The sequence below is a fragment of the Cavia porcellus genome, unplaced genomic scaffold (genome assembly GCF_034190915.1).
Source record: "Cavia porcellus strain 051 isolate PalLab524CR breed Dunkin Hartley unplaced genomic scaffold, mCavPor4.1 scaffold_28, whole genome shotgun sequence".
Classification (NCBI taxonomy): Eukaryota; Metazoa; Chordata; class Mammalia; order Rodentia; family Caviidae; genus Cavia; species Cavia porcellus.
The window spans coordinates 40,482,275-40,497,918 of record NW_026947511.1 but is presented as its reverse complement, the minus strand read 5'-3'; the positions used below and the strand labels follow the sequence as shown (position 1 = coordinate 40,497,918).

The window sequence follows — 15,644 nt, the reverse complement described above, 5'->3', positions numbered from 1 at the left end:
TCACTAGGCACTGATGTCCCCCAGCAAGGTGACAACTAGAGTGACTGCGATAACAATATTTTTCCAATCTGATTTTATTGGTTACATTTTTGATATACAGAATGATCACATTCATCACAAATAATTTGTATCTATACATGATATATCTTCTTTTTCCTCCCATTTCCCTCCATACTTACAAAAGCGTTGTTTCCATTTTTCAAAAAAAACTTTTCTCTTTTTCCTTTTCCGCTCCCCGTTTGAACATTTTCTTCCCAGTTCCCAATACCTATTATACATTTTGATCCTTATTTACACTTTCGATTTCTTACACCAGAGAAACTGCGGTATGTACATGTCCGATTTGTTCCACTTTTATTATAGAGTGTGGTCTCTAGATGCATCTATTTACTCAGAAATGTCTCGAGCAAGAGTTCTGTGAGGCTTTTAGGACCCTAGGAAGGAAGGAAAAAGCAGGAGAGAACCGTAGACAAAGTCTTCTCCACACCCTCCGTGTCCAGCGCGCCCAAACGGTCCACGGTCCACGCAGGGCCAGACGTGGGGGTGCCTGGGTCCTGGTCCTCTAGCCTCTCCAACAGCCTCCGTTAGGGAGTGGGAAAAATGTAGCCGTAAGTCCCTGAAGCCACCGTCTGCTTTCTTATTGACCAAAACCGAGAAAGACTCGTCTTGGTATTGACTAGAAGACAAACCCCGAGAAATCTCATTGGCTGCATCGTCCGTCCGTTAGGAAGGCAGCCTGAGGCCCCAAAGGGAAGGGGGTGGGGCTAGTGGTTGCCGTGGTTACGCCGGGGCACGTGCGCAGTCCCGGAAGCGGCGCGGGGAAGCTGCTGGGCGCGCGTCGCGGGAGGAAGCGGCTCCCGGTCGGCGCGAGTCGGGTCCGCCTGGGCCATGGAATCGCTGATCGAGCTCGCGCCCCGCTGTCTTCCGCTTCTCCCTTTACTGCTGCTGCTGCTGCCAGCCCCGGAGCTGGGCCCACGCCAGGCGCGGGCAGAGGAGACCGACTGGGTCCGGCTGCCCAGCAAATGCGAAGGTGAGGGGGCGGGGCTGGGGCGGGGCTAAGATACAGGCTGGGCCGAGTGCTTGGACCCACTGGGTGCTAGGGTGGGTGCTGGGCTGGGTGCTGGGCACTGGGATGCCAGGGGTCCCATGACAAGGGAGGCGCAGGACTCGGGGCTGGAGGGAGTAGCGGATCCCTCCTGGAGTTGGGGTGCGGGGGCATCAGGAAAACGTGCCTGAGCCTGCAGGGTGGTGAAAGTATGCAGGTGAGGATGAGTGGGGAGAGGGGCGCCCAGAGGAAGGCAGGCTTGGGTTGGCAGCCCCGGCGAGTCTGAGGAACTGAAACGGGGAAGCGGCAGCCGAGACTGCCTTTGCTTCCCTTCCCGCTGTGCAGTGTGCCGTGGCCCCCTCTAACAGCTCCTGTGGACCGAGACTTGGCCTCAGATGCTCAGCCTCTGGTAGGCACCCAGGCGTCGTTCCTGTTTATAACAGGAAATAGGGGGTCGCGGGGGTGTGGACGGAGGAGGAGGGTCCTAGGCCTTAAGAGGGACATTTTGGAATTGGCACAGAGCTTGGCGACAGTGGGTAATGGAGGAAGATTTTAGGAGTACTGAGAAAAGGTAGTCCCCAAAACAAGCGGAAGCAGGAGCCGGCATCTGAATCGCAGCATTCAAGAGGCTGAAGCAGGAGGATTGCAGTGAGTTTGCTGTCAACCTGAACTATACAATGAGACCCTGTCTCAAAAATCAAAAACAGACAAGAAGATGAAGCAGGTGTGTCGAGAGCTGGCCAGACTGTGAAGGGTCTCCCTCCAGTTCTCAGTTTTCTCCTCTGACCTTTCCAGTCTTCCCTTTCTTTTCTGCCCCCTTGCCCCAGGCCCCCCAGAAAGTTGGCTGTGAATCTGGTTCATCTTAATTCAAAGCCTGCACTGGGCCAGATGTTCCCTAAGCTCTGGACGTGCAGTGAGTGGTTTGGAGCACATAATCCTTCCATTTGCATGATGAAGAGTAAGCTGTTCCAGCCACCCCAGACTTCATAGTACTCTGTGAGGGTCTTGCCGGTCGGGGGCTTTCAGCCCCTCTTCCTCTAGTCCTGTGTGATGTTTTCCTTTCTCTTTCCTTCGCTTTCTGATTTACTCTGATACCAAAGAACCCCCACTGTTCCGCTTAGGATTGTCACAGCCTAAGTGGCTCCTGTTTCTTTGGCTTCAGAGACATCCACACATCCAGAAGCCCAGAGCTGGCAAAGATCTTAGAGATCTTTCTAGCCTAACCTCATTTTGTAATTGCTAAAGATTAATTTATAGGGGATTTCCAGTTACAGAACGGCTTGTCAAACGCCAGCCCATACGCTGCTCTTAATATTGTACTTACTGTCATTACTGCACCTTTGTTATTAAATGCTGATGGAGTCGCCCGCAAAGACTGCCTTCAGGCTCTCTAGCCAGGTGGGAACAGATCCTGGCCGGAGCAAGGAAAAGCTGCCCAGAAAGGAACAGGAGATGGGTCTAGGGTCTGGGGTCTGTGCCATGAGTTCCGGGTGTGCTTCTGGGCGAGCTCTCCAGAGGCAATGTCTGGAAGAGTTGGAAGCAAGGTTGTGGCTCATGGGTAGAATAGAGAGTGTCCCAGGCCTCAGTATTTCCCGCCTTGGAACACTATACATGGAGAGCATGGGAAAAGTGGGTGGAGGCGGAGGGCAGCAGACAAGGAAATCTGGAGCATCCTGGAGTGCAGGCCAGGAGGGAGAGCCGAGGTAGGGGGTGTCCTTAGTGCACCCTAGACCCTGAGGTCACAGCTTAGAACTTGAAGTGTTTGTGTGTTCAGAGTCCCACAAGCCATCAACCTGTGTGCTTGGGACAGAATTTCATCAAGCAAACCTTTAAGGCATGGGCACTGCAATACTCGGTGAGCATTTGCATATAAAGTTTTTTTTACTAGGGCTGGGGATTTAGCTCAGCAGGCACAAGTGCCTGCCTGGCAAGCGTGAGTTCGATCCCCTGTACCAAATAAATAAAAATAAAATTATTTTTGCATTTAAAATTTTATTGCAGTAAGACATTGCCATGTCCCCCTCAGCATCTTCTTGGCTTTGAACACACTAATCCCCTTGTCTTGCCACTTTCTGCAGCAGCTCTGGAGTCCTCTTTTGTGCGTATTTGTATTTGTGCTGCCCTGGATGTCTCGATGCCCTGAATTGATTCAAAATGTCCCTCTTCCATGGTCCTTTTGACTTTGTGGAAACCCAGGAGTCACACAGTGCCAGATCCGGTGACTGAGGTAGGTAAGGACACAGGACCATGTTTTTCCCAGCCTGCCTTTCTGGTGGATGGCACTGGGCTGGAGCAGTTACTGTATTTTTTCGTCACATCATGAAGACACTCAGGAAAGAGCAATCTAGAGCTGCTGCAGAAAGTGGCGAGCATGACAAGATGATTGTGTTCCAAGGGGGGGCGATTTGAGGGGATTCATGGCAACGTGCTTTACACTGTGATTTTTTTTTTTTTTTTTTTTTTTGTACCTGGGATCAAACGCACAACCTCACACTTGCCAGGCAGCGCTTACGCCATTGAGCTAAACCCCCAGCCCACCCCTCTTTTTTTTAATACAAGGTCTCACCATGTCGGCTGATCTTGAACTCACTTTGTAGCCCAGTGATCCTCCAGCCTTGGTCCTCCTGTCTCAGCCTCCTGAGTGCTAGGATCACAGGCCTGTGTCTCCATTCTCAGCAACTGTAATAAATACTTAAAATTTCAACATTCACCATATATTTTGAGCACACTTCTCTGTATGTTTGTGGTAACTGGTTTTGTGCCACATTCTGCTGCCAGCGTGGTCAGTGTTGCAGATGGCATTTGGCCTGCACTAAATTCATTCCAGGGCCTTAGCTGCTGCTCAGCTGTAAGCATCACTGTGGGCTATAGTGCCCCAGCCGACCCTGTGTAGAGACTCAGACCAAAGACACAGGAACAGCCCAGGACAGTGGGACACTGGTGGCTCTTACAGTCTAAGGAGAGACTCATGAAACAGCTGAGCCCCTTAGGGAGGGCAAGGGGCTGTGAGATGAGAGTGGGTGGGATTGGTATCGGAGGGCTCTTGGCGGTGCAGAGGTTTCTTAGGTCAGAGGTCTCTTAGGAGAATGAGTAGCAGAGTCTGGCAGCATCAGTGCGGTGATGGTCTACACTGCTGTGTCCCCTTTGAGGCTCAGGGTCGTGGAAAGAGGGAACCTTGTTTCTGTCTGACCCCAGTGGGGCCTGCCACCCAGGAGTTGTGTAATGACTGAGGCAGGGAAGGAGATGAGACAGAAAGGGTCCAGACAGCTGGGCAGTGCCTCTTCCGGGGATGCCACCCATTCGCATGGCAGGAAACCCATGAAATCAGGCAATGAAACCACCATAAAAAAGCTGAGGATAGTGGCACGGGCTGGTGGTCTAGCATTCTGGAGGCTGAGGCAGGGGGATTGCCATGAGTTCAAGACCAGCCTGAATTACATAGCAAGATCTTGTCTCAAGAAACCAAAACCAAACAAATACAGTCATAAAGGACATTTGAGGGGAGAGTTAGGGAAATTTTAATAGGGACAGCTGGGTGACAAGGGGTGACTGGTAGTTTTCCAGGTTTTGTAATGGTTTTGTTATGGAGAAAGTGCCTGTTCTTGGGAGGTACAAGAAAGGTACGTGCTGACCTAGGTCAGGGTAAAAGGTCCTGTTTGCAGCTGTTTTTGTGTGTTATTGGGGGTTGATCAGCGCTGACTCACATGTCCAGCCTTTTTTATTTTGAGAGAGGGTCTGCCCGAGTTGCCTGGCCTGGCCATGAGTTTATGGAGAGCCACCAGTGGCAGAATTAAATTGTAGTAACAGGTCTGTTTGGTTAACAGATATAAATCTGAGGCCAATCACTTTATAGCCAACTAATTACAGTACTCTCCTTTTGGTGTGGGCTAAAAAAAACATAGCAAGTTTATTTTGTTTCATTTTGTTTATGGAATAGGGATTTGAACCCACAGCTCATGAGTCCCAGGCAAGGATGCTGCTACTGAGCCGCAGTCGAGCCCTCTTTTTTCCCTTGTGGTGCTGGGAATGAAATGTGTGATTTAGTTTTTCTTCGTTGCAGCGTCTCACTATGTAGTTTAGGCTGGCTTTGAACTTGCCAAGGTAGGCCAGACTGGCCTCGAACTCTCAGTGATCCTCCAGGTTCAGCCATCTGAAGGCTGGGATCACAGGCGTGTGTCACCACCTTGGCTGCATGTGAAGTTTTTAAAAGCAATGAGGGGTGTAAGGGCCCTCGGGTGGCACTGAGTCCTGCCCACCTCGAGCAGCGCAGTGCCCCGGCCAGGATGGGAGGGCGGCCCACCTGGGTTGTCTTGCTGGGCGCTGGCCTCCCGTCAGGTGCCTGCGCACTCAGAGCTGGGGGGATCATGTGTTCCCCACAACAGTGTGCAAATATGTCGCTGTGGAGCTGAAGTCAGCGTTTGAGGAAACAGGCAAGACGAAGGAGGTGATTGGCACGGGCTATGGCATCCTGGACCGCAAGGCTGCCGGCGTCAGATACACCAAGTCGTAAGTGCACAGGTTCAGGGCCCCGGGCCCACCCTGGGTTGGTGATGGGGGCGGGGCCTGGCCATCCACTCTCTGTCCTTCTGACCTGCCTGGCCTGGGAGGTGGGGCCCTCACGCCGAGAGCAGATCTGCCCTGGCCTTGCCCTTCTTGATTCCTTAACTTGTTTGCACCAGTCCTCTGCTAGAAGAGAAAATGCGTATAACTATCAGTGTGACTTGCCAGCAAAAGATATTAGAATCAAAAACAGTGTCAGCCATAACATGCTTTTTTTTTTTTTGTCTTTTTATCGGTACCAGGGATGGAACTCACAACTGCCTGCTTGCAAGTCAAGCGCTTATGCCCCTGAGCTAAATCCCCAGCCCCCATAATATTCTTTCAAAACACAGTTTTCTCATGAAAATTTGATGTTGTGCTTTATTGAAAAATCAAAAGCTGAATGTGGTGGCACTTAGGAGGCTGAGGCAGGACGGCTCTAAGTTCGAGGCCAGCTTGGAATACCTAGTAAGACCCTGTCTCAAAAAAATAAATAAAAGCTGCCTTGTTTCTCTGAGATTTGCACTCTGTTCCTGAGTGCATCCTATGGCTCTGTCTCTAATAATCCTTTTATCCTTTAAAAAAAATTAATAAGAACTTGAAGAAGAGTACTTGCTTCGCATAGACAAGGCCCTGAGTTTTATTACTCCAGTTGAGCAAAAAGTGGCTGAACGAACAGATTGGCCAGGGTTTGGCTCAGTGCCAGAGTGGGTGCTGGGCTGAGGGAGGCCCAGAGTCCCCGAGCTGTGACCATGCTGTCTCTCTGGTCTATGTTCCAGCCTCCCGAGGCCCCAGGCCCGATGACCTATCTCCCTTCCAGCTCTGCCATCCCGTCGTCGGTGAGCCAGCCGCGCGGGTGCCGGGCAGCAGGGCTGGAGGAATGCGCTGGGCCCCAGGAGGGGACTCAGCACCTCTCTGCTGCTGTCTCGGCAGGGACTTGCGGTTAATCGAGGTCACCGAGACCATCTGCAAGCGGCTTCTGGACTATAGCCTGCACAAGGAGAGGGCCGGCAGCAATCGCTTTGCCAAGGTAGGCCCTGCCACACTCTCGCCCAGGCTGTGTGTGTGTGTGTGTGTGTGTGTGTGTGTGTGTGTGTGTATTTCTGTGCACAAGCCTGCCATTGTGGGTGTGATCACTAGGCATCCTAGGAACCCTCCTGCATCAGCCCACTTTTGGATTGCTGATTGCACACCTCCCCTTTTGAGTGGTCTCATAGTCAGTGTTAACAGGCACATTCATAACACCCAGGGCCTCCTGTCAGGGTCTCTTCTCTCATCAGACATAAACAGATCCTCATGTGGCAGTGCTCACAGGGGCCTGAAACCCTTGTGCAAGCTGAAGCCAGCAAAGTGCTGATGTGTGGAACTCGGATTCAGAAGTCACTGTGGGGCATCCATTGTCACGTCCCCAGACCCACACAATACCTTCCTCAACCCCACCCTGACACCTGTGTCACACGGAATGCACTCTGTGTGCTCACAAACGTTTGTCCCTGGAGAGAAGCTGCTTCAAACAGGCTGTCCTGCTGCCCTAAAATCCCTTCTGGTAGCCAGGTGTGGTTGTAGACATCAGGAAGCCCCACACTTTGGGAGGCAGAAGCAGGAGGATCTCAAGTTGAAGCTCAGCATGGGAAACTTAGCAACTTAGACTTTGACTCAAAATTTTAAAAATACAAAGAAAGGGGCCTGTGGATATAGCTCAGTGTGAAGGCCCTGGGTTCAGTCCCCAATACAGAAAAATAGAAAGTTACCTGACTTTAGCTCATGAACTCATGTTTGTTTAACCTTTTTTTCTTCCTTTTGGTACCAGGAATCAAACTCATCACCTCACGCTTGCCAGGCAGGTGCTGTGCCACTGAGCTGTGTCCCCGGCCCCCGGGGACACAAACACAGTGTTTGTTTTAATAAACACTATTTACAGTTGTGTTCTGTAGCAAACAGTTAGGAACAAACTTCCTCCTAGTTGGGGCAGGTTGATACCCTGAGAACCGGTCTGAGCTGGAGCTGCCCAGGAGCTCAGCTTCTCCCTGGCGTGGTGCTGGGCAAACAGGCAAAGTGCAGAGCCACACGTGTGCCACGCCACACCTGTGTACATGGGTGGTGAGGCTGTGCTTACGGTTTTAATTTTTTGTATGGTGCTGGGTACAGAGCCCAGGGTCTCACTCTTGTTGGACAGCTGCTGTAAGCCCCGGGCTTCGGCCCAGCCCCTTCATGTTTGCACATGTGTGACTTTGGGAAAGTAAAGAAGACAGATAATTGCCTTAACTCTGCCCAGTGACAGTTTTCACAGAATAAAGGGTCCTGCGTTGGCTGTGCCCTCTTCCCACCAGGAAGAACCCAGAGCAGGCTGTGCCCAGCATGGTGAAGGAGAGTCGAAGACAAACTTCTTTCCTGGAAAGGGAGTCTGAGTTTAAAAGGCCTGAGGGCAGATGGTGTGGCATTGCGTCCTGTAGTCCCTGCATTCTGGGAGGCTGAGGCTAGAGGATGGCAGGCATGCGCCTGGGCAACATAGGGCATGGGATCCTGTCCTAGAAGGAAAAAGAAAGCCTGGGGAGGTAGCTGAACGCCAAGCCTGAGAGCAACAGCTGACCCTCCTGAAAGGGTGGGGAGGGCTGCGGGATAGCGGACAGCCATGGTGTCGCACTGTGAGTGACCACAGCTTTGCGGCCCCCAGGGCATGTCGGAGACCTTTGAGACGCTACACAGCCTGGTGCACAAGGGCGTCAAGGTGGTGATGGACATCCCCTACGAGCTATGGAATGAGACCTCCGCTGAGGTGGCCGACCTCAAGAAACAGGTATGGGGGAGGGAAGGAGCTGGTGACCCTGGCCAGGCACCTTGTTGGCTGAGGATGAATCCCAGCCACCTGCGTGTCATATAGTCATGAGGCTTGGGGAGCTCTGGGGAGTGAGGCAGGAACTGAGGCTGTGCCAGCCCGATGTCGTGGCCCACAGTGTGATGTGCTGGTGGAGGAGTTCGAGGAGGTGATCGAGGACTGGTACCGGAACCATCAGGAGGAGGACCTCACTGAATTCCTGTGTACCAACCACGTACTGAAGGGCAAGGATACCAGTGAGTCCTCCACAGGGCTGTGGGCGGGGACAAAAAGGTCCCACCTCGGTACCTGGGCTGCAGCCACCCTTCTGATGCTGCCAACTTCTCCTGCCCGCCTCCAGGCTGCCTGGCAGAGCAATGGTCTGGCAAGAAGGGCGACACAGCCACCCTAGGAGGGAAGAAGGCCAAGAAGAAGGGTAGCCAGGCCAAGACAACCAGTGGCAGCAGCCAGCAGAGGAAGGAGCTCCGGGGGGTCGAGGGAGACCCCGGTGCCGAGGACGAGGAGGAAGGGGGCATCCAGAAGGCGTCACCACTCCCACACAGCCCCCCTGATGAGCTCTGAGCAACCTCGAGATGGAAGACTGGCGTGATGCTCTGAGCCGGAGACCTCATGGCTCAGGACCAGGACAGGCGCGCAGCAGCCATGGTTCCCCTCCTGGCCCAGGCTTCAGGTGGCCACAGGATTGGGACTTGTAGGACCCATTGTGTGTCAAAAGGGACAGGGGCAGCTGCTGGAACCAGACAAGAGAAGTGCAGAGCCCTAGGAGGACGCACAGCCTCCTCCTCCCTACCGTGCACCCCAAGAGTACCCTCAGCCCTCTGTCCACCCCTCCGGGGGCTCAGAGTAAAGACCCATTGGCCTTTTTGTTGTGGCTCCTGCATCCTTCTCCAGAGACCCTGCAGCGCCTGTGGGTATCTTGCTCCTCACGGTCCCATCAAGTGGCAGTGCAGGGAGTACCTGGGGCTTCTTGGTGCAAGGCGTGTGGAGGTACAGGGACCTTGTCCCACCTCCTGGGCCAGGGTGGCAGCTGCCCTTACCCTCTGCTTCTGTGTGCTCCTTGTGCTATGACCCAGGCACTGTGTCCTGGTCACCACCTCTTGCCCTCTTTGTCTCTACACCTTCCTCAAGGCGTGTAGTTTTCTGGTCACCCAACCTCCATCTGCCCTGCCACTGTTGGACCTTGTTCCCTGACCACATGTGATCCCTCTCCTGGAGTCTGGAGGAGAGGATACCCTGTCCCCAGCAACACCTGGTTACCCTGTGTTCTGTAGGTGGTGGGGTGATGGGGAGGTGCTCCCAAGCTGTCCTGGGCTGGGGCAGGGCCTTGGTGGCGGAGGTGGTTTGGTTTTGTTTTGTTTTTTGAGACGGGGTCTTACTATGTAGTTCAGACTGGCTTTGAACTCACTGGGGTCCTCCTGACTCAGCCTCTCTCGTGCTGGGATTAAGGTGTGCACTGCCACACCTGGAAATTAGTGGTATTAATTTGAACCCTGACTACTCATGTGAGAGGTGGGGTCTATGTCATAACTGGGATTCAGACCCAAATGCCAAGTCTTTCCTCTTCGCCAGCCCCCAGGGCCCTGCCTCTGCTCCTGACCTGACAGTGTCATCCATCTGGTTGGGTGGCTTTGGCCTGGCCCACACCAGCAAGAGCTTCAGTTAAGGAACAGCTAGGCCGGGGCAGGCAGAGAGCGTACTTAGTGCACACCAGACCTGGCTTGGTCCCAGGCTGTCAGAATGGCAGACAGGAAGTGACCTTGCGTGGAAGCTGAGAACAGGGAGGTCATGCTCCACCAGATGAACACCCCTCCACCCCTTCTTCCCTAGGCTAAAGGTGCAGAACTGCCAGGCCAGGGAGTGGCCCCTCTCAGGCAGGAAGGTGGAGAGGAGCTAAGATAGCTTTGCCTCTACTGAGGCTGGGACTTGTGGTCCAGCCCCCACCTCCACCTCCAGTTGGGCACAGAAGCTGGGACCCAGGATCAGGAGTCAGTTTATAGCTCTCTGGCCTGGGTTTTGTAGCCAGTTCCCTGAGTTCCTGTTCTGTTACTACCCCACAGCATATGGGTGCCTGGCTTACCTCTGTCCCAGAGCCTCACTGATTCCTGAAGCCCTATCGGCTTCTGGGGAGTTGGCCCTGGTACCCAATCGTAGTCCTATCCCTGAGGGTGGCGGTATTGGGTCTGCTTGCTCTTTGACCTGTGGCTGCAGCAGGGATTCTGCCCTGTGCTGGGGCAAGCTCGTGGCATTAACCAGCCCCCATCCGGCCTGTTAGGGAAAGGTGGCAGTAGGTCCTGCCTCCTGGAGTAGACGGCTTTCTGAATCTGGGCCTTGCACCCTGCTGTTGCACCCCTGTGCATTTAGGCAGTCATCCAGAGCTCAAGTTAACCAGGTCTCAGTCCCGTTTCAGAAACCTGTTAGAATAAGACTTCCTTGCCTTACCTAGGAACGAGGCACCTGGAAAGCTTATTAGGTGGCCACTGCCACAGGCTGCCGCCTTTGGACCTCACAGCCCTCTCTCCCTTCTGTTACTTGACTCTGCGGCACTGGGTATGGAACCCTGGGCTGTGCGTACCAGGCGTGTATTCACTGCTGAGTTGCACCCCAGACCTCAAGACACCCCACTGTCCGGAGAGGCAGAGCTCCTGTGGATCAGGGTCTTGTCCTCAGAAGCAGCCTCTCGGACCCCAGATTGGACCATCTTTGCATGCTCCTATTAGCCACACCACGAGCTCTGGGACAAAGCACAAGCTGCCTTCCAATGGCTCAGTGAGGAGAACCATGCACGAGGCTGGGAGTGGAGTTCAGTGGTCACTGCCTCAGGTGGTTTAGACTTCAGTTCTGCAAAATAACTATAGGTGAAGAACCACAGGAACAGACAGCATAATCTCAGGGCTTCACTCAAGGCAGCTCCTGGAATCTGCCTCCTGTCTCCAGTTGGTTGTGTGGATTTTCCATGCAGCACCACTGGGCCATACTGACACTGAATCCAGGGCCTGAGTTATCTACTTGGCCTTTTTAAAAAAACTTTTTTTAAAAAATGGTTTCTCTGTTTTGGTTTACCTAGCTGGTTCACACTTGCAATCCTTTCTCAGTATCGTTTTAATGTAAATTTTGTTAGAATGAGACATATGATCGAATACTAGTCAGAAAACTACCATTATAAATATCCAGCCCCATCATGAGCTCTGCAGTGTGAATGGCAGCCCCATACATGTGGAGTCCTGTGTTATCCAAGCTTTCACAGCAGTTGTGCAACACTGCAGGACTCACACATGAACAAACCTCCCTCACACACTTTTTTTTTTTCCTTGTAGAGCTAGAGATGGGAGTCCAGAGCCTCATGCATGTTAGCAAAGCACTCTTTTATCATTGAGCTACACCCCAGCCCTTTTGAGGCAGGGTTTCACCAAGTTCCCTAGGTTGGCCTTGGACTTTCAATCCTCCTGCCTCAGCCTCCAGGGACAATAGGTGTATGTCACCACACTCAGCTTGTGTGCCTAACATCACCTGTCCACATCGGTCTGAGACCACCTGTGTGCTAGGAAGACAACGTCCAGAGCATCACATCATTCCCAGTCATCCTCTAGCTCTGGGCCACTGCAGAGGTAGAACGGTTAGGGGAGGAGAGGTTCCTTTAGTTTTAGAAGCATGGAGGAAGGTGGTGAAGGCTTTTCTGCAGATCTTGGACTTGCTTGGTGACATCTTCCAGCTATTTTAGGAGGTGAATCTGAAGACCAAGAACATTGTAACAGGAAGGGCCCTAAAGTGCTTCCTCCAAACTTGTCCTTGCAGAGGCAGATGATTTAAGTGGTTTTGGAGGTGGGACCTAGAGTGTCTCCATGGAGCTTAAGCCTAGTGCCTTCAGACAGTCTTGCTAAGTTGTCCAGGCTGGGCTTGAACTTGCCTGCTCCAGCTTCCCACAATGCTGGGGTTACAGGCATGGGCCAGCAGCAGCAGATGGTCTTTAGTGTGCAATGGGGCTGTTTGCTTTTCAGAGATGGGGCATCTTTCTGCCTCCCTCAGGCTGGCCTCCAACTCCTTGGCTCCAGGGGCCCTATTTCTTCAGGACCAGTATAGGTACCGCCATTGAATCCCAGTTTTTCTTCACAGAGCTAGAGTATAGGGGTCAAATCTAGAGGCACATCACCACAGAGCTGCACCCCAGCTCTTTCATATTTTGCAGCACAATCCAGACTGGCCTTGCCCCCCCACCCCCTGCTCCTTGAGATGCCAAGCATGTACCACACCAGGCCAGCAGGCCTGAATTCACAAAGCCTGATGCGAGGTCTTCGTAAATGGCATCCGTCTTCGTATGGGTAGTGGCTCCTAAGGCCAGGGCTCTGTCAGTACTGGGCATGGTCCAGTCCTGCCCACCCAGGGGATCAGGTCTGTGTGGATTTTGACGTTTGCTTCCCTTCTCAACTCCAGTGGGGAGGAGGGGACGACTGACCAGCCTCACTCCACCTTTTGGCAGTGCTGGGGTTAAGCAAGGTGGGAGCCAGGGTTAGGTCCAGGGCAGTGCAGGCATGGCTGAGCACAGCCATGTGGGGGCGTGTCTCTGCACTCCACTGCCATTGGCCAGGTGTGGCATGGGCCACAGATAAAAATGCAGGCAGCCCTGTGTTGACAGCACACACGATGGTGGACAGCGTGTACCGCACCCGCTCCCTCGGGGTAGCAGCTGAGGGGCTCCCGGACCAGTATGCAGATGGGGAGGCCGCACGCGTGTGGCAGCTGTACATCGGGGACACCCGCAGCCGCACGGCTGAGTACAAAACGTGGCTACTGGGGTTGCTGCGCCAGCATGGATGCCAGCGAGTGTTGGACGTGGCCTGCGGCACAGGGTGAGAAACGGGCAGCAGGACTACAGCTGGGGACCTGGGCCAGGTGCCGAGTTCCGAGCTAGAGGCCAGCAGATGCCGGGCTCCACCACTGTCCCTCTGAAATGGCCTTGGGTGGTGCCAAGATCAACATTTACACAGGCAGAGCAGCATGCCAGGAGCTTCCACACAAGCTCGGAACCCTGGCTCCTGGAGATGGGAGACATGTGAGGGTCCACCAGGGGCTACTAACTACCCCTCAGCGCTCCCCAGAGCCTTCCCTACCCCTTACAGGGGTGCCTCAAACATCAATTTCTGACTCTGAAGTGTGAAGGAAAGAACGTGGTGGTGGTGAGGAACAGATGTGTGAGGTCCCCTGCAGTCAGGGAGGACGCAGAGGTGCCCCATGGCAGCCTACCCCTCTCCAATCATGCTGCCCTTCCCCCAGTGTGGACTCCATCATGCTGGTGGAAGAGGGCTTCAGCGTGACCAGTGTGGATGCCAGTGACAAGATGCTGAAGTACGCGCTGAAAGAGCGCTGGACCCGACGGCGAGAGCCAGCCTTCGACAAGTGGGGTATGTCTGTCCCTCCGGGGAAAGCCCTCCACCCAGGTTGCCTTCTCTGGCCTGAGCCACATTACTGTCATTTCCCTGAAGGGAACTTGGGTCTCAACAGAGGTACCAGGGATCAAGAGCCAAATTTAATTTTCAGTTCTAGGGCCTGAACCTAAGACTTTCATACCTAGTCGTCTTCAAAACAGGATCTCACTAAGGGACCCACGCTGGGTTTCATGCAAGGCAGTCCTGTCTCAGCTTCCCAAGAATACAGGGATTATAGGCATGCACCACCACACCTGCCCAGTGCTTGAGAGCTATCTTGCTGGCTGCCCCCGCCCATTGTGAATTCCTGGGCTCGGCATTCCCCTGATGCGGCCTCTTGACTGACTGGGACTAGTGGATTTGAAGAGTGAGATTTTGTTTTGGTACTCTGAACCTAGGGCCCTCACACTGGCTAAATCCAGACAGTGTCCATCACCATGCCCAGCTTGGAGAGGTCACAAACTCGTGTTTGTTGTAATTCCCCTTCCCAATCGTGACCCTTAAGAATAAAGCCCTCGGGGCTGGGGAATTTAGCTCAGTGGCATAAGCGCCTGCCTTGAAAGTAGGCAGTCATGGGCTGGAGATTTAGCTCAGCGGCATAAGTACCTGCCTTGCAAGCAGGCGGTTGTGAGTTCGATCCCTGGTACTGGGAAAAAGGAAAAAAAAAAAAAAAAAGTAGGCAGTCATGAGTTCGATCCCTGGTACCGATAAAAAGGAAAAAGACAAAAAAAAAAAAAAAAAAAAAAAAAAAAAACCCTCCTTCCGTGTTCCTAAAGGTCCCCTCAGCTGATGGGAGCCCAGTGTTCTGAAGAAATGCCCTTGAGGAGCTGACAGCTTCTGGCCTCTAGATGCTATGATTCCTATGATCCTTTGTCTCTTCTCCTTCCTGTCCCCCAGTCATTGAAGAAGCCAACTGGATGACTCTAGATAAAGACGTGCCCCGGCCGGAAGGGGTCGGCTTTGATGCCGTCATCTGCCTTGGGAACAGTTTTGCCCACTTGCCAGACAGGACAGGTGAGTGGTATGGCCTTGGTGCCTGCTTTCTAGATAGAACACTCTCCTTCCTGGCCCTGGAGGGAGATGTGGGCAGGAGGTTGGTGACTGAGCCTTTACCCTCACTGGAGCCCAGGTGACCAGAGTGAGCATCGGCTGGCGCTAAGGAACATTGCAAGCATGGTGCGGCCAGGTGGCCTGCTGGTCATTGATCATCGAAACTATGACCACATCCTCAGCACAGGGTGTGCCCCTGCAGGGAAGAACATCTACTACAAGGTGGGTTCCGGGGCGGGGATACTGGGGCCCTGGGCCCTGGCGTTGCAGAAGCTAACACAGCCTACCACTGCCACTAGAGCGAACTGACCAAGGACATCAAGACGTCGGTGCTGACGGTGAACAACAAAGCCCACATGGTGACACTGGACTACACAGTGCAACTGCCGGACGCTGGCCCGGACGGCACCCCGGGCTTCAGGTAGTGCCCACCTGGGGAGGAGTGGTGGTGGTGGGCAGCCATTGCATGGGGCCACAGCCTGACAGTCTACCATCCGCCACAGCAAGTTCCGGCTCTCCTACTTCCCGCACCGCCTGGCCTCCTTCACAGAGCTGCTCCAAGGAGCCTTCGGGGGCAAGTGCCAACACAGCATCCTGGGTGACTTCAAGCCCTACAGGCCGGACCAGGCCTATGTCCCCTGCTACTTCATCCATGTGCTCAAGAGGATAGGCTGAACATGGCCCCGGGAGCAGCAATGTGGCTCAAGCAAAGGGGGCAGAACAATACAGCCTGTGCCTATCAACACCCTGCCTG

At 53.6% G+C, this 15,644-nt stretch overlaps 2 protein-coding genes across 4 annotated transcripts; both read left to right on the top strand.

The window, feature by feature from the left end:
• Positions 1 to 791: 791 nt before the first annotated feature.
• Cnpy3 (canopy FGF signaling regulator 3) lies at positions 792 to 9,284 on the top strand. 3 transcript variants are annotated; one of them, XR_010044064.1, is made up of 6 exons: positions 792 to 1,030; positions 5,428 to 5,551; positions 6,518 to 6,614; positions 8,259 to 8,381; positions 8,519 to 8,656; positions 8,761 to 8,961. XR_010044064.1 is itself a non-coding variant. In XM_003473854.5 (6 exons), the coding sequence occupies exons 1-6, from the start codon at positions 889 to 891 to the stop codon at positions 8,979 to 8,981; spliced, it is 825 nt and encodes a 274-aa protein (XP_003473902.1). In that variant the 5' UTR covers positions 796 to 888; the 3' UTR covers positions 8,982 to 9,284. The 3 variants fall into 3 exon arrangements, 2 of the variants coding, with proteins under 2 accessions (XP_003473902.1, XP_063094914.1); XM_003473854.5 differs by having other exon boundaries at positions 796 to 1,030; positions 8,539 to 8,656; positions 8,761 to 9,284; XM_063238844.1 differs by lacking the exon at positions 792 to 1,030 and adding an exon at positions 6,364 to 6,423 and having other exon boundaries at positions 8,539 to 8,656; positions 8,761 to 9,284.
• Positions 9,285 to 10,274: 990 nt separating this feature from the next.
• Gnmt (glycine N-methyltransferase) lies at positions 10,275 to 15,633 on the top strand. The gene is made up of 6 exons (XM_003473648.5): positions 10,275 to 13,264; positions 13,689 to 13,816; positions 14,738 to 14,854; positions 14,970 to 15,112; positions 15,190 to 15,311; positions 15,394 to 15,633. Exons 1-6 carry the CDS (start codon positions 12,963 to 12,965, stop codon positions 15,563 to 15,565), a joined length of 984 nt encoding a protein of 327 aa, XP_003473696.2. The 5' UTR covers positions 10,275 to 12,962; the 3' UTR covers positions 15,566 to 15,633.
• Positions 15,634 to 15,644: the final 11 nt, after the last annotated feature.

Excerpts from the sequence above, each read along its gene's own strand:
- Cnpy3 (XM_003473854.5), top strand. The coding sequence starts at position 889 with ATGGAATCGCTGATCGAGCTCGCGCCCCGCTGTCTTCCGCTTCTCCCT. Across the intron at positions 1,031-5,427 it reads GCTGCCCAGCAAATGCGAAG|TGTGCAAATATGTCGCTGTG; the intron begins GTGAGGGGGCGG and ends TCCCCACAACAG. Across the intron at positions 8,382-8,538 it reads TGGCCGACCTCAAGAAACAG|TGTGATGTGCTGGTGGAGGA; the intron begins GTATGGGGGAGG and ends CGTGGCCCACAG.
- Gnmt (XM_003473648.5), top strand. The coding sequence starts at position 12,963 with ATGTGGGGGCGTGTCTCTGCACTCCACTGCCATTGGCCAGGTGTGGCA. Across the intron at positions 14,855-14,969 it reads CCACTTGCCAGACAGGACAG|GTGACCAGAGTGAGCATCGG; the intron begins GTGAGTGGTATG and ends ACTGGAGCCCAG. Across the intron at positions 15,312-15,393 it reads GACGGCACCCCGGGCTTCAG|CAAGTTCCGGCTCTCCTACT; the intron begins GTAGTGCCCACC and ends CATCCGCCACAG.